This window comes from Python bivittatus, unplaced genomic scaffold (genome assembly GCF_059951505.1).
Source record: "Python bivittatus isolate LINGU-HERP-01145 unplaced genomic scaffold, Pbiv_v1 ctg000050_np1212, whole genome shotgun sequence".
In the NCBI taxonomy this organism is placed as follows: Eukaryota; Metazoa; Chordata; class Lepidosauria; order Squamata; family Pythonidae; genus Python; species Python bivittatus.
In genome coordinates this window covers 10546198-10571592 of record NW_028277033.1, presented here as the reverse complement: position 1 = coordinate 10571592, position 25395 = coordinate 10546198, and the positions used below count along the sequence as shown (strand labels likewise).

Genomic DNA, 25395 nt, shown 5'->3' with positions numbered 1-25395 from the left:
CTAAGTAGAAACAAACCCTGGGGGCGAGGGTGGGGTTAGGCCCTCCTCCAGGCTGCCTCTCAGTGGGCTATGTATTGTAATAGATGGCTTTATTTTATTCCTTTGGTCAGCAAAGGTGCGATAAAATTCAGTTCTTGCATTGATATCAAAGGCCGCTTCGTAAACTCGGCGCAGTTGAGTTAAACTGTTTGTTCCTGTTGCTTGTTTGTTTGTTTGGGAGTTTGGGATTACATTAGGTTCTGTCTCTCATGGGAGAATTTGGGTAAAGGAGGTAGCCAAGAAAGGTTTCTCTAATCAGCTGCCTATTCTTCCTGTGAATACCCACTTATTCCCCTTCCTTTTTGATCATGATGCTCATCAAAATACTGGACCTTCTTTCTTTTTAAATTGTTTTGATGTTGCTGGATTTTTATGACTGCATTGTTAAGTACATTGTGCTATGCCCAGTTCTCAGCAAGGGCTACACCTGGTTTTGTCCTAAGTTACTTCCAAGTATAAGTGGATGAGGACTGGCATTATTTAATAAGAGCATATCAGCAGTAGCCAATGAAAATTGTAGAATTTCTAATTTCAGTAAAATTGGGGGGGGGGGGGTTGTCCTGAAGAGATTCCTATTTAATTTGCAAAATATGAGAATAAAATAAAATTCTTGAGAAATAGATGAGAATACTACGTGAAACATTGAGTGCTGTATAACCTACACTATCTGATTCCGTTAAGTAAGGCCAACATCCAACAGACTTCTGCATCTTCAACAATATTTCCTCTAGGCTCCTGCCAGAACCTGCTGCCCATTATTTGCATACAGTGGGTATAGAATTTATTCTTTCTCTGAATTGCCTAACCATTTGAAAAGTCTAGGAAATGTTCTTATTTTTCTTTCTTTTTCCTTTTTTCGGGTTTGTTTATGGTAGGTTCTCCAACTAGTGTTTAAAAACTTTAAATCTTGGATGTCCCAAGTACTGTAGAAATCAACTTGCTGGATATGTTCATAACATTTAGATGTTCAAAAAAATAAATGAAAAACTTTGATCTTTTGCAGAATGATGAAAACACATCACTACACAACATCACATTCTCAGTGCCATCAAGTCCAGAACAGCTGGAACCCGAACCAGCTTATAAGGTAAGCTGGCTGTTGTTATTTTGAAGATGAGACTTTAGAATGGAAGAGGGCAGGGTACTGAAGAAGTTTTATTCAACTAGGAAAATCACATCAGACAGACCACATATGCACAGAGTCTACTATCTATTCTAAACTGTTTATACTTCCTTTTTAAATAATTCCAAGTAGATTTTTTTTCTGGTTACTGAGTTGTTGTTTTTTCCCCCCAGGGTTGGGGAGGTCCTACTACCAGATTAAGTGCCCAAAATAGATTAGGCACTAGTTAAACTAGGGTTTTTAAATAATTTAAAATAATTTAAAAAAATATTTAAAATTATTTAAAATGCCTTACCTAGAGACATACAATTTAAGGCAGTAGTGTAGAACAGGAACAAACACAGGGTCATTGAAATAAATAGGCTTACAAAATTATTTTAAAACCAGACAATATATAATAGAACAGGCGTCTTTAAGTAATACTTTTAAACATGTGAAAAGTGGAAAAAGTGAAAAGTGGAAAAATGAAAACACCAGAATACTAATGCCTTTAAAAGTTAGATTAAAACTTGAATATGAAAAGGATCACAAACAAGTGGTTTAATAGACTTGAGCGGGGAAAACATCCAGTTATTTATTTAATAATAATAATAATAATAATAATAATAATAATATATTTTTAAAAAGCTATAAATGTCTGAGCTGTGATCTAATGAAGAACATATGTAGGCAGTCCCCAACTTGCATAACTGATCCATTTTGGAAAGTGTTACATAACCCAATTTTTCAGTAAAGATTGGATTACACTGCATAAATTTTTACACACATGGCGTAAATGTTCACATTAAATGCGTAGCTATAGATGTAGCATCCAGAAAAATTACATAACCTTAGTTTATGTAAGTCTGATATTATATGGACTGCCTGAATCATGGCAGCAGCAGATAGAACGTTTACCACATGTAGCAATTATTTTGTGAATGGCAACTATCAGGAAAGGAATAATGTTTCCAGTCTTTTTAATTTTATTTCTCCTCCTAAGCAAGTGTGTGTGTGTGTGTGTACAGAAGTGTACACTTCTGCCTTAGGTAAATGCTGTTGTATCTCTGTTATTTATTCATTCAGTGTATTCACTGATGTAATTGCTGAGGTCTTCCAGCAGTTAGCGATGCAATACAAACCACACAGCTCAATAACAATTAAATCAGAGTTCCTCTCTGTCTCCTAATGCAGAAGTGCCATCTTCTGAAATCAAGGCAGCTTTCCTTGTCTGGAGCAAAGCATGATAAGCCAAATTCTACTAAGCGCCTCATGCACACTCTTGGACCTCAGAAACCATATGGATGAAAGAGCTCCAGAAATGTTGAAAGATTTTTTCTTCCCCGTAAAGACAAATGGCAGTCTTTGTTTTCCTGACATCTTTTACTGATTAAGCTCAGTTTGCTGCTATGGCTGAGGAGGGTATTTTTAAAAGACAGCCCTCTGGTGGAAAGAAAGACAGAACTGTTGGACGTCTCCTCATCTTCCATTCCACACCGTTGATGTGGTGTGTCAGTCTCTCACCATCATACTGTAGTTCCCTCTCCCTGGCTGATCACGTGCCACTTGAATTTCTCCCCGTGAAGACATAACTAAAAGTCTTGCGTAACAGTCAGCAGTTTGTAAACACATCCGAATTTCCTGGAGGTCAGGAGCTAAAAGCATCCAGCAGTTTAGAAGCAGGCATGAAGACCAGATCCTCTCAATTCAACAAAATGTTCAAAGTAAAAGCTAAACCCTCCATCCCTTGCCTGTCTCATACCTCTAAACTCACTGCCCATATCCAGAGATCAGCAATGCTATGATTTTATATTGTGTTTTTTCAGGGGCTGTGTTTTTAATTTTAGTATCACTGGATGATTTGCCTTTTCACATTGTTAACTGTAAGTCATACACATATTTACATTTGTACTTAATAAAACCAATTATATATTGTGTTGATAAATTATCACACTATCTGAGGAACCTTAAAATTGTCACTGAAGTTAGAGAAAAGATGCCTGTCTGGGATATAACTAAAAGAAATATGATCATAGTTTAGGTACCAATAATATCTGCAATTTGTATTATTCTTAAATATTTGGTAATGTGAAGCCCACTATTGGATCCTGGTTTCAAAGCTGTAATTTTTCCTTCCACAACAGATAATTAGACATTATAATACTTTTCGAAATGTATTAATACCTTAATTTATGTTTTTTTTCTTTTTTATGCCAGACTGACGAATTACTCAGTGAGATCACAGGGCTTAAAGAAGATTTAAAAAAGAAAGATGAAACAATCCGAGAACTAGAACATCGTCTTGTAAGTAATCACACAGCATATGAAATGACATGTGGTCATCATACTGGCTGACCATGGTTGAGCACCTGAGGTGTATGAAGTTTTAAGAAAGTAGCATTTAAATTTCTCTCTGGAAGACTGGAACTACCGTTAGTGTATGTCTTTAATTTGAGTGTGTATCTCTACTGTCTCTTGACTGAAGCTGGCTCTGGACCTTCTTGTTAGATAGCCCGTATGTGTCTTCTTCGTCTTCACCCGGTCTTCTCTCTTCTCTGTGCATAAAGGCTGTTAAGTGCAGCTGCAGCAAAGACAGCAAGGCGCCTGAAGTGACCGTGTGCAGGTTTGCTGACAAATACACCCAGACCACCTGCAGGAAAAACACGGTGAGGAACTTACTGGAAAATATGTTTCTTGCATATAGATACTCACTGATGCTATTTGTCGTGGTATATTACTTTCAATTGTCTTGGGATATTGTTACTTTCAGTTACATTACTTGGTATAGTACTTTCAATATACTCCATCATTGCTCTACTATATATAGTGCCACTTCACTGTCACATCTTTTCTTATAATCTTTTACTCTTTAGAATTTAGGATTCTAGGCTTGCCTCATTTGTCCTTCTTTAGGCATGCCTTCAAAAAGCCGGTATTGTATTTCCTTGTTTCATTAATACTGGATTTTTTAGATCAGCCAGCATGGCAAACACCTGAACTATTTGGACTGATCTCTGAAGTCATTTGGGGCAGTTGTGAATATAGCTTATAACCCTGTCAGGCTTGACATCCTTTTTTCCAAAGTAATGGGAACAGTTTACCAGCACATATTTCCTGTATAGCATTACTTTTTTTGCCTTGACTATTTAGAAATTCCTACTTCTAGTCCCGTGTTAAGTTTTCCTTCCAATTCTGGAATTCAAAAATGTTAGCATATTGGCAATACTATATTATGCTATAAAGTCCTAATCCACTTTGAATTTTTAATAATTGTACTTTTATGTAAGATATAGACAATCTATAAAATGCACACAGAGATAATTTATTCAATATATAAATAAAATTTATATTCAATAAAATGCCAGGAGAACAAATGTCAGTGCTCTAAATCAAACACAACTGTAGAACATGTTTGGAAAATCATGCTATTCTTTTTATCCAAAATAAAGGTGGTTATGTTGAAAGTTAACATTTTTACAAATAAATATGCTAAGTTGTTCAGTCTTTTCTCTGTTTCATTTTACAGATTGTTTACATCTTATGTAGAAGTGAAGTTATTAAAAATTAAAACTGCACAAGTATTTTATAGATAACCTGTATAATAACTTCTGAATTTAATAGAAATGTATCAACCCTCTCTGTTAAAAAGGAACCGTGATAATGGAACATGTGGCCAAAATCTAAATGTTTTCCTGATACAGTAGTTAGTTTTTGGCTTTCAGGATAACTCGGCGAAGAGCAAAAGTCAAGAAAATAAATTCAAGTAGTTCTAATCTGAATAAAGGGAAAAAAAGTTTCTATACTCTTTACCAATTTGAGGTAGATCTTTTTAAGAGTATGGTGCGTGATTCTCAGATGGAGGAGAATTATGGGATTTCTTTCCTTTTTTCCCCCCGTGTACCTTACTCTGCTATTGATAGCTGAGCTCCTTTGATATGGCAAACTGAATTTTAAAAGGTAAAATACAGTGGACGCTTTGCGTTTGTAGATTGCTTGGTAGCCACTGAAGCAGCGGTGCCCAGATTTTCCTGCAGTGCCTGGCTCTGCCAATGACATTCCTGGGCCAGGAGCGTGCAGAGCCCACGCCCAAAGGATGCCTGGGCAGGGGGCTAATCGCTTAACTCTGTCTCCTAGAGGCTTAATTGATTAAAGGCAAAACCACTCGCCCTGGGCTTACACTGCAAATAACGCCACCTCAGCAAAAAAGTTGGCTTATAGAGACTCTTCTCAGCTAGCTTGGGGCTTCTCCCAGCTTTTGTGGGCATCTCATGAGTCTCTTTTTTCCTGTTGCTTCTGGGGATTAGAAAGGAATGAGTTTATTCATTTCTTTTCTTGAATATTATTACATGGGTCGTAACGGTTGGTTTCCAGCATAGAATGACCACAACACAGTTCTACCACAAATAACTTTCCAGAAGAAAAAATAAACTAGCCTTCCAGACCAACTTGAAAAGCAGTCGGTTTTTTTTCTCAGACTCTTAGCTTAGCTCCCTGTATTTGTACATTTTTACATCTTTGCCAGAAAATAGGCAGAACAGGGCAGCATGATAGATATTGTAATAAATAAATAAAACATGAAAATGTGTACACCCAGATCTTTTCATTTCATTTTACTTAATGTTTAGGCTTTAATCTTTTTTATTTACTAATTATATTTATATAACGCTATATTCCAGTAATTACTCATGGAAGTGTACCCAAAACACTTAAAGATAGTATCAACTAAAAAAAAAAAAAAGTTTTAAGAAATTAAATCTGTATATCTAGTTTGGGACTTAATACTGTTCAGCATTTCCAGATATGAACAAAGCTATGTTTGTACATGGTAGGTAAATCCTATTCCAATTTGCACATGGTAGGGATTTAATTAATCCTATTCCAATTTGCAGGATTATTAAGTGTGGGCTGGGTGGCATAATTTTAGTTGGATGTGTAGTAGCTTGAGAAACATTTCTGAAGTTTTCATAAATTATTATTTTCATAATAATTTCATAAATTATTTTCATAATAATTTCATAAATTATTATTTTCATAAATTACTCCGCATATTGAAGGAAATATTGAGTGAGGTGATACAAAGTATGATCCTAGGCCAGACCTGCACAACTTGGCAGTAGGTAAGGGCCGAAATTAAATAGGCTAAACTTCTTCAGGCCGCAGATAGGTTTTTAGCACCGCACTTTCCAAGTAAAGTTATAATAATGGGATAATAATGTTTCTTATTTGCAAAATAGTTTAATCATTAATTGTACTATAATTATATATTATTATAGTATAATTAATGATTAAACTATTTTGCAAATAAAATAAACCATATTATAAAAAAATAATTGAAATTTCAATTATACTTATTACTTAAGAAAAAAAATATTACTTTGGTAAGTTTGAATATATTTTTAAGGTTTTCTTACCATTTACATTTCGTTAATGTAATTCATTCGTTCTCCCAGAGCTGCTTCGGTGAGTAATTTTGCCACCCTCGTCACCGTCATAACGTGTCAGCACTCACAGGCTGAGCGCTGATTGGTTATTTCCTGGAAATCATCCCTGCGACAGTTCATTGCAGAAACTTTATTTAAAAAAAAACACATACTGCATTTTCGGACCTTGCGCTCACGAGCAATGCGGGCCGCATGAAATCTTTTGGCGGGCCGCATGTTGTGCAGGCCTGTCCTAGGCTGATATTACTGTATTGAATGAGGAAATGAAGGAAGGAAAGACTTGACAAATTTGCCGATGACAAAAAGAAACTTTTAAATGATTTTGAAAGGCTAAGGAAAGGACTGAAAATAACGGAACAAAATTTAATGAGACCAATTTCAAGTTATTCCTTTTAAGAAAGAGAAACCAAATTCATAAACAGATGATTTAGGATAGATGAAGAAAGAATCTAAGAATTGTAGATTATTATGAACCGAATGAGTCAGCAGTCTGGTCTTTGGGCTGTATTAAGTTATACTTTCCAAACATAGGGAGAAATAGTTTCTGTACAAGTCAGACTTCTGGTTCCAGGCACTTCACCGTAAGAAGAGTTTAGATAGAGGAATGGATGCACAAAAAGGTCAACCAAGATAGTCACCTGCTAGAAAGTAAGTCTTACAAGGAGAGATTGATGGAGGTGGGGGAGCTTAGCCTCATGAAAAGAAATCTGAAGGGAATTATGATCAAACACCTAAAGGGATGTTATTCTGAAGAGGATCAAGAGCAGCCTACAGTGGTGCCATCGTGCAAGACATGGAGTGAGGTTCTTAAAGTGTGTGCAAACATATTTCAGCTTAATACTACAGAAATTTTCCTGACAGTAAAAGCAGTTCAGTTATGGAAACAGATTCCTCTGGATGTCTTTCTTCAAGCAGAAGCTAATAGCTGCTTCTGAGGCTGTCTTAGGAGCAGCTTACAAAGTAGCTATGCAGGCCTGGGCAAAGATACAGCTGCTTTAATAGTCCAATGAAGGGTGCTTTGTATGCTGTGAAGCCCCTCTTTCAGAGGATTTGTATTCAGAGGATTTGTACTGCCTTCTTAACTCTACTTTGGGTTCCCCTTCTATCAGAAGTGGGTGATGACCAGCTTATGGAGATTTTTTCCATGAAAGTCTTTCTTAGTATTCCAAATTTCTGAGTTTGTTTGGATATGTTGTTTTACATTGATTATATATTTTATGTTTTATTGAAAGCTTTTACATAAGTTTCTTTGGGAACTTCCTGATGGGTAAACCACTTTGGCATCTTTCTGAGGATGGGTAGCTTTAGCATCCTTTCAAAGGTCTTTTTTTTTTTTTTGAACGATGCCTTCATGTAATAGTTAGCCTTTATTAATTAGTTTCATTCGAAACAACTAAAATCCCTGTAACTCCTTGCCCCGTTTCTTGAACTCCCCTGTTTTTAGCTTCTGCTTGTTGAGCTAACAATGTTTGGAAATAATTAGAAAAAAATCCCAGTGATTTTTATCAAGTTGGCTGTGTGATATGCTGAAATGTATTGTTGAATGACTTTGTTTATGAAATAAATGAAGCCAGCACCAAATTTTGGTTTCATTGGTTCACTTTCAACCCCTTTATATATTAGTAGGACCCACATGAAGCTCTGGTAACATTCAGAAGCAAAACTATGCAAAAATTCAGAAAATCTGAAAGGGGGCGAATAGTTTTTCACAGAACTCTACTCAATATGAGCTAGTAGAATAGGGTCTCTGTCTAAAATAAAGGGAGTGGTAGAGGATAGCTTTGCAAATCTAATGAATCATTTGAGATGGTTAGAATTGCAGATATTTCTCGTTAATAAAAGGAACAATGTCGCTTTTGGTACTGTGTTTCCCCTGGTTCTCTGTTTTATTATTCTTTCTTCCCCATCTTTCTCTGCACAGAGTGGGTTTTCTGCTCCTTCCTTCTCTCCCTGGCAGGGCTCATTCCAGGGCATCCCTCGGACTGTTCCACCGCAGCGCAGACAGAGTGAGTCTGTACTCCTCACTCACCCCCCCTCGTGCCCCACTAGCAGCTTCCCCTTTGCACGCACTTTTTATCGCTCAGCTCTCTGCTGTTCCTTGCAAGCACATCAGACAAGTCCCTAACTTCTGTGCCTCCTTCACTTACTATAAAACTGCTATCTACAACTTTATGGAAAACAGTTTTATAATGGACCTTAAATCAGCCTTGAAGCTTTATTTCCTTTACCCTGCAAGATATACTTTGCTTGTCTCTCCCCCCCCCCCCCCGTGGCTTCTTGAAGTGTGTGGCCATGTTCGTTCATGTTATTGGCATGCGTACCCATCCCAATTTCCTTGCAAAATATTTGTGTAGATAAATTTGCGGCAAGCCATATTTTAATAATAAATTATACATTGCTTTCTTTGGAAAATTAAGCTTTGCTTCTAGCTACGTGTGTACTTTTCTCTAAAAGGTTTTTCTTCAAAAAGAATGCGTAAACAACTAAGAAGTAGCTTTTGCAATATTGCATGTTGTATTAATCTTACTCATTAACTTGTAACTTGCTTGAACTAAAATGGGATTTTTTTTGTATTCTTGATACACAACAGAAAAAGCATTTTTGCTGATCTGATATAGAGAATAGAAAAAAACATTCTTATTTGCTGTGGATTGTTAAATTATTACACGGGATATTTTAAATCAACACTTCAGTTTTGCAAAAAATAAAAATCTTTCTTATGACAGGTGTAATAAGTTTTAAGATACTCAGGTTCTAGAAAACTGATTTCCAAAGTAAGGGCATAGTTCAGATTTTTAAAAAAATGAAAACCAAGACTTTGGGTGACAAAATATAGTTCTTTCATAGTTTAAGAACCTGTGTTCCTTGAGTCACCCTTGCATTTCAGTATTTTATATAGTACCATGTGAACTCAGTACGGACAGACATTGCAACCTTCAGCAATGCACGACACAGAGCATAATTTCAGTGAACTTGTTTTTCATGGTTCAGTGCAGAAAGAGTTTCAGATTATGGGGAGAAATTAATCAGTTAGTTAACATGTAATGCTTAAGCTAATGTTTGTTTTAACAACTATTTACTGAACAAGCTGGAGTTTTGCAGACCAGTTAAGTAAATTGTTGCTTGTTTAGCCAATGTCTGGGTCGTTTTTCCTACAGTTTCTTCTGCTCGTTCCTAAATGTATCCTCTTCAGGTGCCATGTTTATCGTGGTTGGAGATAGATATTTTTGGTGGGATATGTTTTGTCTCTGTGTCAATGCTTTGCTTTTTTGTAAGCTGTATATATGTGCCATTTTGCAGAGAAAGTTTGGGAGAGTATAGATTTAGTTTGGCATTGGAGGTTAAAGTCCCCACCTCTAGCTTAGGAAGGAGAATGTCACCAGGGAGAATATGGAACCTCAGTGAGGAAGACACAACCAAGCCCCGTTTAGCCTGAAAAGCAGGGCCTTTTGATATGCTTCTTGGCTTCCCTTGGCTTGCATCTCTGTCAATTAGCAGAATTCTATTTCATCCATAGTAGGCACAAGCTAAGACTTACAAATCAACTTTAGACCATGATTTCAAACTGACTGTTGTCAGTTTCTTGGTCTGCTATTCGGATGGATTTAGACTAACTAGAAGCATCTAGGCAAAACAAATCCTGATGATGGGATATGCTGATAAAATTTATTTAAGGTATTTCTAAGAAGGTGGTAACTAAGTGGCTACATAGCCTGCATTACTGATTTGGGAGTTGGCAAGACTGGTCAGAATACAGTATTTTTCAAGGTTCTACAGGGGGATGATCATTTCAGCTATGATCTTTTCCCAGGTCGTACCTGAGTTTGAAGCTTTGCTGTATTTTGCAGAATCTGGGAATTGAGTTGTAGAAGTGGCCATTTTATTACATTTGGAACTGGCCATATGAAGGATTAATAGCCGTATAAATGTCTCCAAAGGTCTCCTGTTAGCTGAAGCCATACCCTGATTGTAAATACGTTTTCGTTGGCTAAAAACAACAAAAACATCTTTTGTATCAGCAATTGGGCTGATTTGGTTCTTTATTATACTATTACTGCTTCTGTACTGGAACAAACAAAACAACAGAGAAACAATCAATCAATAAAGCAAAAGCAAAAGCAAAAACAAAAACAAATAAAAATGTGAGAATATTCATATGTAATAGTATAGCTATGCTTTAAACATCTATCTTAAGTTTATCTACTTATAAAGACATTTACGTATATTAACAAGAAAGACCTTTATTAATGTAGTTAAAATAAGTTCTCATTCCATACAACAGTAAAGTAATGTAAAGCTATTCTTTTTTTCAAAAAAAAAATCTACATTTTCTTGGCAACAGAGGTTTCTCATTGTCTACTTCTGCTATGTTTTTTCAACATCCTAAACTAGTCTGTGGCTCTGAGGTTTTATAGTGGACTTCCATCAACTACCACGCAGATTTGACCCTGCGTAGATTTTGGGAATCAGACAAGGTTGATGAGGGGTTGCCACCTAACTGTGGACTTCTTAATTTTTAGGCCACTCAGCCTTCTAGGTTCTATTTTTCTTTGAAGTTGCACATGGTAACATTCTTGATATTTACTCAAAACATGCAGAATTAGAAACGGAATTTAAACTGATGACTGTCCCTTTTTTGATTAGGGATGAGGAATTGTCTTTTTGCTTATCTAGAACAGCAGACCTTGCCACTGGCATTGTTGGCTTACTGTTGTTTGGTAAATTTCAGAGGGCCCAAGAATCGAAGCTGAGGTGGCCTTCAGGAGTTCCAGTGGTATGTTTAGGGGAGAAAATATGCAGTGATAAAATCCCCAAACAGAAGGGGGACACAGTATAATTCCCTATCACTTTATCTTTATTTGAGGCAGCTATCCTCCATTTTTATTTTCTAAAAAAAGTTCTTAGAAATAGTAAGCAGAAGTTTGCAATATTCCTGTAAAAAAAAGAAACGAAAAATAATTGTTTTTAAAAATTGGAGAAGAGAGCTGAACAAATGCTAAGGAGGGGTCTGTGGGCATATTGGTACTGCACTGCCCTTATCTTGGAGATCCTAATTTTATCAGCGGTTTCTGTTGTGAATATTAGTAAAATTTATCAGAAAGAATACTTTCCTGCTAAATTGATTATAATGAAATATGGTGTCATGAGAACAGGACCTGAGAACACTTACAGCTTTTAGTTAGAGATTCTTAGCCCTTGTAGATAATGGTTGTTCTGGGAGTTTGTCTAGGAACTTGTAACAGTTAAGCAGCTTTTCAGCTTGAGTAGATTTAAAGCCAGGGTGTAACTCTGCGTGAATTACAGAATCCCTCACCATTGCCCATTGTGTCTGAGGCTGCTGGGGGTTGTAGTTCAGGAATATCTATAGAATAGCAGATGTTTAGCTCAACAGAGTAGAAAGTTATCCAAAAACAATTGGTGACTGAGCAGTATACAGTGGTACCTCGGGATACGAACGCCTCTATTAACGAACTTTTCGGGTTACGACCAGCTCCGGCCGCAAAAATTTACCTCGATGTGCGAACTCCGCCTTGGGGTACGGCCATTTTTCCGCCCTGACACGTGGTACGGGGCCATTTTTCCGCCCCTGACACGTGGTCCATGGCCGTTTTCCCGCCCTGCCGTGCCTGGCCGTTCTCGCGCCGCGCCGCACCTGGCTGTTCTCCCGCCGCACCGTGCCCGGCCGCTCTCCCGCCGTGCCGTGCTGCGCCGCTTTTTCCCGCTGCGCTGCGCCCGGCCGTTCTCCTGCCCCTGACGCGTGGTCCGCGGACGCCAGAATGGATTAACGGTAATTACATTGAACCTTATGGGGAAATTTGCTTCGGGGGGCGACCAAATTCGGAGTGCAGAACGGATTAACCGGATTTACATTGAACCCTATGGGGAAATTTGCATCGGGTTACAGCCAACTCGGGATACACCCAGAGTCACGGAACGCATTAAGTTCGTATCCCGAGGTACCACTGTACTTACAGTTCAGAAAATTATGAAGAACAGAAATATTCTGTCTTAAGTGGAAAAAGAGCAAGGGAATATGGATTTGTAGTATAAACACACAGAAACTTTGAACCTGGACAAAGGTGGACTATTAGTAAATAATAAAATTATGCAATGACCACTGAAAACAAGATGTGAGGGCAGAGTCCACTGGATGATCAGAAGTAGTTACATTCTGAGATCCGGATAAAGGTGAGTAGGTTTGGTTGCATTTAAAAGACACCATACCTTTTTGAAATTGCAAATGTGCTACCAGAGTGTAAAGAGGATATTCTTTAATCATGGCACTTTCTCATTACTGCGTCTTGGTCCTCTGATATCATTGTCCTTGTCTTTTTTTTTTTTATTGTCTCGGCTTCCCATTGTGCTATTGGCAAGGAGTTGAGGAATTAGTCCATTACTTCTGTGATAACGCGTGGTACAGTACAACTTTAGATTTCTTCCCAACCTGTCCTTCCGTATCTTCACTGTTGTGCTTGCTTTCTGCATGGTGCATGCAGATCAGAGTTGTGCATGCTGTTGTCTCGTTTTTTGTTTTTTTCCACATTCCACAGCATAAATAGGAAAAGACTGCTCTACAGTTTTTAATGAAATCACAAGCATTTTAGAAGGACAGCTGTGTTAGTGTATACAGTAGTAGTCAAAACTCAGAAGAAGTCCGGTAGCACATTGTCCAACTAACCAATTTTATTCAAAGGCTTTTGCCTTTGAATAAAATTTTATTAGTCAAAAAAGATGCCACCGGATTCCTTCTGATAATATCAGTGGTAAACTTAAGTCACATTTTTAAGCTTATATTTTTTAACACCTTACTACATGTGAACCTACACATGATTTGAAGTAGTTCCCCAAGTTACTATATGTGTTTTAAGTGGTGATTCTGCTCATAAACTTTCTGATGGTGTGCATCCTCCTGTGGAACCAGTCATCACGGGTGTGACCGTGCTGCATCTGTGTATGTTGGATTCATTATAATAGTGCATCTAGCTCGAGAGAGGTATGGGTCTTTCCTAGAAAAACCTCTGCTTTTTCCCAGTGCCAATAACAAATGTTCCCAAAGATGCTATTGTTATATTCTGTTTCAGGAAACACAACTTCCATGGCTGCACCTGAGTAGAATTTTAGGCCACAACAACTACATTGGGCTATATCAGTGCTCCAAATAGGTCACCTGTGCCTCCTTCCACCCTTCCGTTAAAGGAAGGCTAGGATTGTCCCTCTGCTACAAAAACAGAAGGGCCAGGACTGCCTACTGGATTCTGACAAATAACATGTTGGTAGAAAAGAGGCCCATTTCACTCATTCTCTTAACCAAGCATCACTGAAGCTGCATCTGTTAAATTGTTGGGCCACTCTATGAAATTCTTGTCTGTCTGTCTGTCTGTCGATTGATTGCCATCTCACATGATGGATAATTTTTTTTTAAAAAATGAAATAAATGAAACAAGCCACAAACTTTGATAGTATGTGTTAGCTCAGATGCCATTTATATACAGGTAGCCCTTGGGTTGCGAAGGCAATAGGGACTGGAATTGCTGTCACTAAGCAACGCAGGCATAAAGTACAACATCACATGACCATAATGCTTAGCGATGGCAGTTCTAACAGTCCTGGTTGCCGTCATTAAGTGAGGATCTCACTTCTGACTTCCTGCAGCTTCCTCATTGAATTTACTTGTGGGAAGCCAGCAGAGGATGTCGGAAATTGTGATCACATGACCGCGGGGACACTGCAACAGCTGGAATTTTGAGGACCGATTGTAAGTACCATTCATTCAGTGCCATCATAAGTTTGAACAGATGCTGAATGAGTGGTCATAACCTAACCCAAGGGCCACCTGTGTCAATAGACCTACATGAGGCTCTAGTAACAGTGTCAAAGATGTGCAAAAAATATAAATAAAAATCAGAAAATCCAAAAGGAACATTTTTTTTTTTAAACAGAAATGTATACTTGGCTGCTGTTAGATTACTTTTGTGGTCTAAATGAAGACTGATGCCTGGTTTCTCAGGAGCAGTAATAGTTGCCCTGAATTTGATTCTGATTTATTCCCATTCATATCATTATTATGCAGCTTTAAAAAGCAAGAACAATTCTGATATAAAAACAGAGACATTGCTAGTCTACCCTAATGCAATAAATTATTGTCATTCAGCAATAATGTCCATTTTGCCACTTTTCGGCACAGTCAAAAACAGTTTGTTGTTCTTGAGACATCAGTTTTGACAAGGCCTAGATGGCCGGCTTAATTACAAGAAAAGTGATTTCCCCAGTTTTTTAAATTAATGGCTCTCGTTCAAGAGCCATGACTATGAGAAGAAAATATGTTAGTGCTATTCTACGAATTGTTATGCAGCAGTAATGCTGTGTCACAGTCTGGGAGAAACACATTAGAACAACCTTTCTCAATTTTCCCAGGAGTTTCTAGCCAGTGGAATTCTGGGAGCCACTGTCCCAGCACAACCAGAGGATGCCAGTTGAGTTAGAGTAGAAGACAGAAACTTTGAATAAGGAGACCCGGGATAGTTCAAGGGTAGACACAACTGTCTTGGCAACATCAGAATTGGCAGTCCTCGGCCTTGCCTTTAGCCAACCAGGATTGTATGTCCATTCCTTGGCTATTTTTGACCAGTGTTGTGAAGATCGCTGGATTAAAGTAGTATTTGGGGATTCTTTATCCAGTCTGAAGAAGACGATGCATGTTTCTGCATTTGGGGCAGTAATTTGACCAATTGGGCAGCAAGGATTCGCTGAAAGAGGCGTGTTCCTTCCTGGCACGAAATAGTATCTGCTTTAACAAGAGTGGAGCTGAAAAACAGATGGGAACCTTTCCACCATCAAACAGATAGTAGGATTTCCCCTTTCTCTCTCTATAAATTTGCAGTAACTTCTTTCCAATGGCTAGAGGAATAGAAAGTGACTCATAGCAGTAACTTAAGCAAGGAAGGGTTGGAAAAGGTGAACCTTTGCTTTTTGTGCTTTTCCCACTGGTTTCACAACTGGGTGAGTGGGATCTATCTAGAGGTGCCCCTCCTAATACACCCTTTAATTCTTTTAGCTACTTCCTTCTCTTTCCTCCACTGTTCTGTCTCCAGGCTGATTAGGAGTGTACCAAAGTAGGATTGCTACCATCAGGAGAAGACTGATGTGGTTAATTTTTTCCTCATTTAATTCTCCTTCCAAAATATACCCTCTTTATAAGTGTGAGTCAGCTAGTTTTGTCCCTCTTGTTTTCTGTCAATTGGGAACTATCAGCTGTCTCTCTCTCTGTCTCTCTCTCGGAAGCAAGGAGAAATGTTTTGGGTAATGATCAAGTGGAAGAGAGAGGAAAAAGTTCTAAATACATTTTTATTTGAACAATCTATGAAGCTGAGTGCAATCTTGTCCATTTTTTAGAAATAAAGACTGCATAATTTAGACAACTTGTATTTAAATTATTGTATCAGGGCAATTGATTGCACTTGATGTGGGGTCTGTCAAAATTTGGCATCTGTCCCCTCCCCCTTTTCCCCTCCCAAAATTAGATTTTACTAGGCAAAAGTCTGCTATAACACTTCAGAGGCTTACAATTCCTTTTGATCTGAGGTCACTTTACACTAAAAACTAGTTTAGCTTAGTTTAGTTTCAGTTTAGTTATGTTAGACATACTTTTTTTTCTAAGCAGAAGAGATTCTTCAGTATCGGAACAGTATCTCAGGATGTAACTCACATATTTGTTTAAGAACATGAGTAATTAGGTTTATGTTGTTTGCTTTTTTAAAATATGTAAATATTTCCGTTTTGACAGTATTCCATTTTGAGATGCATAATTGTCACCACTCCAATGAGTGATGTTTGTTATACAAAGAGGAAGGTAGCCTTCTGTAGTTGCGTATGGGAAGAAAGGATCTTCCGCAGAAATATTAAATTACCCATTTTGCATGTGTGTGTGTTGCTGCCTGGCCCGTGGTGAGGTAAAAGGGTTGAGCAGTTATTTTAGTGTCCTTGCTAGCCTCCACTGGGTAGCTGTGAAAATCCTGAAAGGGAACAGAACGCCACCCTTTTAGATCATCAGGAAAGCCCCCAAGCCTTCAGGGAGTGATACAAGAGGGGGATTGTGTGGGACTGCTGTGTTGTTGAGGGCAGTTTGTGTTTGTGTTGTTGTATGTTTTTCTGTCTGCAAATCACTCTGGGCTGTGTTCGCCATCTGCAACAGTTGCATGTCCTCTAACATCACATCTGTGCAGGTGGGCATATAGTGTATAGAAAACAGTAAAATATATCTGTTAAAATCAGGCCACATTAATTAACCCAGGATACGCAATACTAAAATGAGACTAAATCTTACCTAAAATACAGGGAACCTATTAGGTAGCTTATTGCCAATTTTGTCATGTAATAACTCTATGAGATCTGAGGCAGAGGTCATTCTCAAGCCTGTACCCTGTTTACTTATACACTGAGTTATGGAATTTTTCCTTATATCTATCATGGTTTCTGAGAAATGATTATTGTAACACAAAATTACTAGCCCCAGCTTGCATACTATGTTATGCAGTTAAAACATAGCTTAGTTAGGAGCTAACCTCCTAACTAAGCCCTCCATCCATTAACTTCTGAAGAACACTAAGTCTTTGAAATACATTATGGAGTTTTCAAAGTCAGATTGATGTAAGAAATCACTTATCTTTTCAAATTATAAGCTTTAGCAAGTGGATCCTGGGAAGACAGTGAATTTTTTGTTCATATGGGTTAAATGTGCTTATCTGTAATTGTGGCACAGTTGCACATGGTATTGTGACAAAGAATGAAATGTTTGGAGGGGTTGCACAATTCATCTGAACCAGTAAAGACATTGTCAACAGAAGAAGATGCCCTCATTTTCTGACACTTGTTTACTGGTACATTTCCTGCATTACTCCCAGGTTATAGGGGACAACCCCCTCGGGAGTTGCATTCAACTGTCAATCCTCTTGCTTTTAGGAAAAGAGTCAAGCTCCTTCTTTTTAGCCAGCCCTTTCCAGTTTGAATTACTAGTTGATTTTAACTGTTTTTAACAGATATCATTTCATGTTTTACTATTAGCAGCCTTGAGTGACCTCTGGGCTAAAAGGCAAAATACAGATGAATAAGAAACAATAATAAGAATCTAGTTGGGTGGAGGCATTGTATACATTACAGACATACATACATACAGTAAATATAATAATGACTTTTTATTGTGATAGTTTATTCCTTTGGTGTCCTTGCACCGGCTTGGAAAATATTGCTTCCTTTGCCCTTTGCACACAAACTTTAAAGACAAAAGTTAATTTTTAAGCACTTTTACAGACCAGTTAGATTTTCATTAATTCTTTTCCTAATCTGTTGGCATGTAATGTTTCTTCTATAGCCTCAAGTACTACAGCCTTCCAGCCACCTTCCCCGTTTCGCAGACCTCACCCAGGGAAAACTAGCAAAAACATCACGCACCGTGGCCCACAGTGAACCCCCTCATCAGGACCAACAGAAAAATGTTGGCCATGAAGATAAAAACGTTGCCCTAGGCTCCGGCACTGACAGCATACATGAACCGAGCACTTTAAACACACAGTTGAATGACGACTCCCTGGCGAACGCACATTCCATCAAGAATGAAACAGTTGGAGAAAACGCTAAAGAAGTAACAGGCAGAAAACTGAATATGCTGCAGTCTTGTCCCCCCTCCACCCAGTTGACTACGCAGGATGCGCAGACCAAATTAGCTCTAAAAAGTCATTGCTCAAGGCCAAACCAGGCTTCACCGCCAAAGACGTCAAGAGCTCTCAGAGCCCCAAAGCAGAACGCGCCAGTGCCTCTTCCAGCATTGTCTCCAAACGACCCTCCTGCACCTCCGTCAAGCAGCCCAGCGCGACCGCAGTCAGCATCCAGTCTCTCTCTTCTGAGTGGCAGGAATCAGAGGGCCTCTAAACTTCGCCCTCCGGCTATTTCCTCCCGCCCCAGGCAGATGACAGATCCCCAAACCATGGTAGCTTCCGAGCAACAGCGGTTTCAGGCCAGCCACTCAAAGCAACCGATGCAAGCAAAAGAAGCTACGCAGAACCGAGATGCAGCCATTCGTCCTGGGGACGGCGTGACTTTGCATCGGCGTTCCCGACTCCCTAAACCAAAGACGTAGCCCAAGTGTGACTTGCACATGTACGTTGCTGTGTCCTGTGTTGTGTCGCTGCTTGCCCTCCCCTCTCCTGGCCTCCTCGGTCAGGAGGCATTAGCAAGAGCATGGAAGCACCGAATGTTGCACTTCTTCTGACGCCCAATAGTCTAATCTCGGTTTTACCCTATTTAAATATGTGCATCGCTTCTTCAAGCCGTGATCTGCAAGAGCCTGTGACATCTCCCGAGGGCACCGGTTGTGATCTGGCTGCCAGAGTGCTGTCTCCTTTGTCCAGGAAATTGCCGACGGAAATCGTATCCTTTGGATGTCCCCCCAAATGATAGATGACTAAGGCTACGTTTTTGGTTTGGCATTAATAATAAGTGATGGACAAATTATATTGTTGATCTTTTTTTCCTTTTTCTCTATTTTTAATGTTACTCTTTAGCCATAAGTCTTTCTCTGTATCTCAAGAGGCCTATGCAAATTGCTTCTATTTATAACCCCAAACTGTGTAAAAGATGTATATTTAATATTTAATGGAGGTTGTATGTTTTCGCAAGGAAGATCCCAAATTGTTCTCTTTGTTTTTGGGGTCTATATTCATGGTTCACAAGTGGCAACAAAATTTCACAGGGTGAAATGGATATATTTATATTTAAACCATTACCCATTTGTTGTAGATAACCTGTAGAATACATAGTGTTAATCAGTTATCATGGTATAACTGAAAAACAGTATTTAATATATATCCCAAACTTTTGTTTGTACTGATGGTTGTCAAATGGCATGTGATGTGACTCTGGAGATAATGAGTCTGTGACTGCCAGCTTGTAGATTTTCTTTTTAAGGCTTGCTTAATGGCAACGTTATTTATTAAGTTCTACAACTGAAAATCTCAAGAAGTCCATTTGGAATGTTTGCACAAAATTTTGCCATACATGTAGGGATTCAAAAATTATTTTTCATAATAAAGCTTATGTTTTTTAAACCCTATTTTTAAAATGCACATACATTTATGTACACAGTCACACATACACACTTGGGGAAATCTTGGGAAGTCGTAAGGACAACACTTTTTAATCTTTGTGAAAAATGATAGAAAGTCGCTGGAGACAGAGATTCTACCAGATATGCCGTCTGTGGAGGGAAGGGCTCCATGACTTCTAGAGTTAGCCAGAGCCACAAAAATGAAAGTCATAAATTTGGTTTAACTGTATTGAAATCTTACTCCGGTATCAGTCTGAGAACACTTGTTTGAAGTAGCATTTTCAAAAACTGCCTCTAAAAAGTGTTAAATAAAACTTGTGCAAATAAATACACCACAGCATTGATTTTGAGCTCTGTTTAATATATTAAATAATAATTCTTATAGAAAAATGCATCCTTAAAGAAACAAAAGATAACGTTCCCAAATCTTGTACCCTCCAAATACGTTGGGTTAGATCTCCGTCAATCAACCTGGCTCGTGCATAGGCTGGCAGGAAATTGTATCTAAGACCTTTGGAGGGCACCAGGTAGGGGAAAGTGAGCCAGGGAAAAGTAGTGCTGGTTTTTCTTAAGGACCGCTGCCTCCCTCAGGAAGGATAAGTAAGAAATGTATGCAGCCAACTTAGTTTATCATCAAAAGACTGACCAAGAGCAGTTAGCTGTGTTTGTGTCACTTGTAAACCTTGAAGGTATGCAGTGAAATATTCTCGGCTGCTGCTGTTAACTGGAAAATGCTTTCTTGATGAAAAATCATTTTCTTCAAGTGGCAGAAATGTTTTAAGCTTCCGTTGCCTTTTTCGTGATCAGGGATAGCAGTTAAAGGAGGGCTGTGTTCAAAACAGGCAGGGGTTTTCTGTCTTAATGTTAGCTGCCCGTTATTTAATCCAGGCTGACAAGCACATCAGTCCAGGTAATTGTGGCTGAACCACTGGTTAATCAGCTTGGCTCTCTGTCAGAGCAGATGGACCCTGTCAAGCTGAACAGCAGTTGTCTAAGCAAGCTTACAGATACAGTGGGAGTCGAGGGGCAGAGAGGGCTGGCTTTCTGAACTATAAATGCAACGATCCTTTATGGTCACACAGACATCGGCATCCAGAGGGGATCAAAAGAAGACAAGTCGGTGGTTGCCTTGATCACACTGCTGCAACCACCATCTTGCTTTTGACTCCCTCTGGATGCCAGTGGTCAGACACTTCTTGATGGTTTTCCCAATATTTAATGCCATCTTCTTGTCTCTATCAGTATGCGAATGCTTCTTGTCAAAGAAGAGAGTACAAAAAATTGCCTCTCCGCTAAGGGGTAACTGTATAGTCAGAGGGGCTGAAAAACAGTAAAGAGAATTGTTCCACTTCTCAATGGCAAGTAATAACTGTAAACTGGCTTATAAAAGCTATTGCATCAGACTGAACTTCTACATCTGTACCAGTATTTAGGTACACACTAGTGTGGGATCAACTCACACTAGGAAGCCTTCAACTAGTATTTTTTCATTCATGTTTCCATGCATTACTTAAATCACTCAATGAGAAAAAAGCCCTGGAGATAAAACTAGCCTTCTGCTCCCAGTTGTATTGTCAGACTGGCCACTAAGAAGCAGGCTGATAGTAGCAGATGGTTGCATGTACGGTTGATGATCGTCATCTAAACTGTGTCTTGAGGCAACTTGAATGCTAGAGGAGGTTGGCTGAGATGCCCTGGGTCCCTGCCTCATAATTTCAGGCGGTTACTGGGCAAACAGTTTTTACCACTGTTTATGAGTCTGCCTTTTAGAACTGACAGGACCAGCCTTTTTGAATGCAGTTGCATCAGAGGAAGTTCTAATGTATGTTTAGGATGTCCAGGGGATGAGAGGAATTTCTTATTTTCAAAGCTGGTGTGCAGTGTGTCTTGAAGGCTCATTCAGGTTGGTAGAAGGTGCGTTATGGGGTGCCAGATCAGCAGCCAGATTCCCAGTGGCCATAAGTGCGTGCTTCAACTGACTGGAACATTTGTTTAAAGTGAAAAAATGTGGGATCTTTCTTACATTTACTTTGTTAACATGCATTGTATCCATTGGATTCTATTCCATTATGCAATAATTCCCAAAGTATTAAACTACTCCGTTGTGTATAATGAAGTGGAAATGGAACAAAACAGATTTGCACTTGATGAGCTCTGTAGCTTGGAGTTGTGCCTCAATTTAAATACCCATGGCTGAAGCAGTGAAATAGTTTTCAGTGTGTATTAATGTTCATGTTTCAGGTTTTCTAAACGTAAGGTTTCCACGAATGATTCAGCTCATAAAGTGTGTCTAGCCTTCTCCTGTCCCTGCCTCTGCCTCTTCATTATCCAAAATAATATTCATGGAACTGTAGCTTGCATGCCTATACAACCTGGTCCTGCAAAGCTTTGTCCTGTTAAGCATCCAACTTGCTTAACCTCCACATTCTCTATGCTGTTCCTCAAAGAGAAAACCACAAAGACGTTTGCCAAAACTAAGGTTTGCCTTTGTATTTAGATTTGATTATTTATTTGTTTTAAAAAAAAATTACTCCGCAATAAATACCACCTGCCTTGTACAAACAAGGAGCATTGCGTATTTCAGGTGTTTCACAGGCAAACTTAGGGGTTTGAAATCCAGTTACAGTGACTTGCAAATGGTCTGCATCTAAATCAGTTCTTGCTCTCAAATGCTGCGTTTGAAGGGCACCATGGTTTCCTTGGTTCCTTATGTGCCACACTGTCTGTGTTCATGAAGCCTTTCATATGCTGGTGGATTAGCATGCCCGAGGCTGATTTTTCTTTTTCCTTTTTGCGTTATTTCTGCTTTTGGTAGACAAACCTGCTACCGCTAGAAGGATCCTGGCGCTGGAGGGACAATTCCATTTGGTCTGTCCTTCATCTGATGGTAGTGGTTCTCCAAATATGATGGACATAGTCCAGCGAAGTGTAACCCCTTTGAAGACCCCTAGATTTAAACTTGTACTTGCCTTTGGCTTGTTCAACTTCAGTGGGATTTTCGTGTCAGTGAGTAGTGCCTTGTTGAAACACGATCATGGTTAGAGAGGATTCTTCTATAGTTGGGTCTTAAGACACTAAGTTACTTTGATCACTGCTGTGGTAAAGCTGCTCACTGCCTATGTGAATCTCAAAAGCACCACAATTAATATTAACTACAGTGTTAGTATTTGTACTAAATGAGTACTAGCTGCAAAATACTCTTATTATGTAGTATTTCACTTAAAGAAAAAGATAAATACTGTATATTGGAACCTGCTTGTAAAGGTGATTCAAAAGCCTGTATGTAAAGACTTTCCTCAGTGTTGCTTTAGTGAATAAACTTCCTAATTCCAAGTGTCTGGTGTGCTAACTGCCATTGGCTGTGTTTTTGTGTGTGTGTGTGTGTGTGTGTGTGTGCATGCTGGACAGAGTCTGGGAGAAGCTAAGCGTTCCCTTTCTGAACGCTGCATTTATCACGGTTCTTCTGCCTCCTAGTGTTATCAGTGGAAATGGCTCTGTAAAACCGGAGGAGGAATTTCCAGATGTAGGAGAACTTATGCTGGTCTCACGAAGTGAGTTTCATTCTGTTCTCTGTGCACTTTTTGCTTCTCCCTTTAGCCATGATAGCACTGAAAGGTTAGCCAGGAAGATGCTTCCCAACACATCCCTTTCCATGGGAACTGTCTTAGAGAATTGTCCTCTCAGTCTAACTGCATACTTACTACCAACTTAAAACTAATATTCCAACGATTTCCTAAATCCCTCCCCCCGCCCCGAGTTTTGGCTCAGTGACTACCATGGATTCACGCTGCAAGTCTGTCGTAGGCTATTGGTTTGGAGTTGAGTAAAATGTTAAATTTGTGTTTGCCCTCTTGATTCTCAGCCATTTTATGATTTCTTTTGCTCTGTTTTCATAGCACACCTGCTGAATAGAAATAAGATGGTTTTGAAAGGTGTAAGACCCGCCACAGCCCTACTGGCCAAAGGAAAAGTCTTTGACTCACCACCTGGAGCCTTCACGGACAGTTGCGTAGGTTTCTCAGCAGCCGTATGGGACTTGATTTGACCTCGGCTTCAACAATCTTTTGTCAGCTTCCCAGATTCCCTGGAAGTCTTTCCTCCAAACACAAACCAAGGCCAGTCCTACTTAGCTCCTGCACCCAGGTTAAGTGGGGCAGGGGTTGCAGTCTGCTGAGACATCCTTAGTATGGTTATAGAAAAACGGAAGCGGCGTAGCCAGTAGGCTTGCAGATGCTTCTCCAATATAGCCTAGGGGTGATACTCCCCCCCCAGCTGAATCTCAGAATGGCTCAGATCTAATCATCCCTATTTGAATCCTGAACCTCTAATTTAGAGTGAATCTGGGTTATTCACGCAGTGTGATTATACATAATATTCTTTCTATCTTTATCCAAACCTTTGTACTATGCCTTTTTAAGGAGATAAATCCAGTTTTCTCTAGTGCTTTCCGTACCATCAGAACTATAGTTTGACCTACCCTAAAAGAAAGTTTGCAGGCTAAACAATGAGCTTGGTGGTTGTTGAATTTCAGCTCCTGGCACCCTCCACACTGGCCATGCTGCTGGCAGTTTTACTTTTGCCATGTGTGAAAGCTTGCTGTCTATTGTGTAGAAGGTCTTCATCTGAATGGCCTTTCAGCCTCGCTCTTCTGCAGGGTTGGTCAGGCCAATGAACACTTGGGTAGCACTACCGAATGAGCCAAGGTCTGCATCTCGGTGCCTCTGGGTCCACATCCAGTCCTCTCTGGAACTTCTTCAGAATAAGTGCTGTCCAATTTTGGATCACTTGAGGTAGGTGGATTGAGAGTTATGGAGATTTAAGATACCTGTTTTACCCCTTCAGAACTCTGAACCCCTCCTTCATTCTGGTCCTGGGCCACCCAATTTGGAGGCCACTCAAAGCCTGCTGTGGCCCTCAAGTTTACACTTAATGTGCAGACTGTATCCTGGAAATAAGCTTTTGGGTTAGGGGGGATTAAGTACAAGCTCACTTTATACAAATAACAACAACAACTACCAAAAGCTTGGGAAACACCTAAGTAAGCCAACTATTAGCAAGGTTTGCCGTTCATATAGAAGTGCAAACAGGGTGGCTACTTGATTTGCTCTTTGTGCCCCAACAAAGCTAAGGAGAAATGCAGTATCTGAGGTGGTCCTGAAAGCTTGTTCCAATGTCCCCAGTTTTCCGTGATGCTGAAGTGCCACTTCAGAGCCTTGCAGCAGAGGGCACTCTAATGCCAGCAAACGAGAAGACGTCAGCTCTGCAAGATGGGCGAAATAACTGCCTGTGTCGAGAACGGTGCGCCAGCCCAGTGCCTGGGCTCTTGTCAACGTTACAGCTGCGGCTGATGCGATCCACGCCTCTCCCGTTTGCGGAGGTGGGCGGAGGGCGCAGCTCCGGCACTGGCACTCGGACTGACTCTGTGTTCCTCGCCCCTCCTTTCAGCTGCCACAGGCCCAATGCTGAGCCGCAGCGGTGATAATTCAGCAGAAAGACACGGCCGTTGTTCTGGGAGAAGAGACAGCTTGGCTGAGCACAGGGGTGTGTGAAATGAGAAAGAGAAGGCATATTAATTTATGTAATTCTTTGCCTTCTTACCTTTCTAGCCAGTTGGGTTTATAATTAATTGCCATGGAGATAGGAGAAACGGAGAGGGACATTTAATACTGTGGGGTGGGAGAACTTACTCCTTGCTCTAAACAGAGCTTATGGAC

At 39.5% G+C, this 25395-nt stretch overlaps 1 protein-coding gene across 8 annotated transcripts in view; it reads left to right on the top strand.

The window, feature by feature from the left end:
- CCSER2 (coiled-coil serine rich protein 2) overlaps nucleotides 1–23014 on the top strand; it is a 47473-nt gene extending 24459 nt beyond the window's left edge. For 4 of the 8 annotated variants that reach the window (XM_088129725.1, XM_025171173.2, XM_007435171.4 and 1 more), the window contains 4 exons: nucleotides 1043–1126; nucleotides 3359–3445; nucleotides 3709–3807; nucleotides 17951–23014. In XM_088129725.1, coding sequence (XP_087985851.1) covers nucleotides 1043–1126; nucleotides 3359–3445; nucleotides 3709–3807; nucleotides 17951–18715 — 1035 coding nt within the window. In that variant the 3' untranslated portion in view covers nucleotides 18716–23014. Of the gene's footprint in view, nucleotides 1–1042; nucleotides 1127–3358; nucleotides 3446–3708; nucleotides 3808–8503; nucleotides 8589–12957; nucleotides 12998–17950 lie in introns of all 8 variants that reach the window. The other 4 variants (XM_025171175.2, XM_007435172.4, XM_007435175.4 and 1 more) reach the window with 2 other exon arrangements.
- The last annotated feature ends 2381 nt before the right edge of the window (nucleotides 23015–25395 follow it).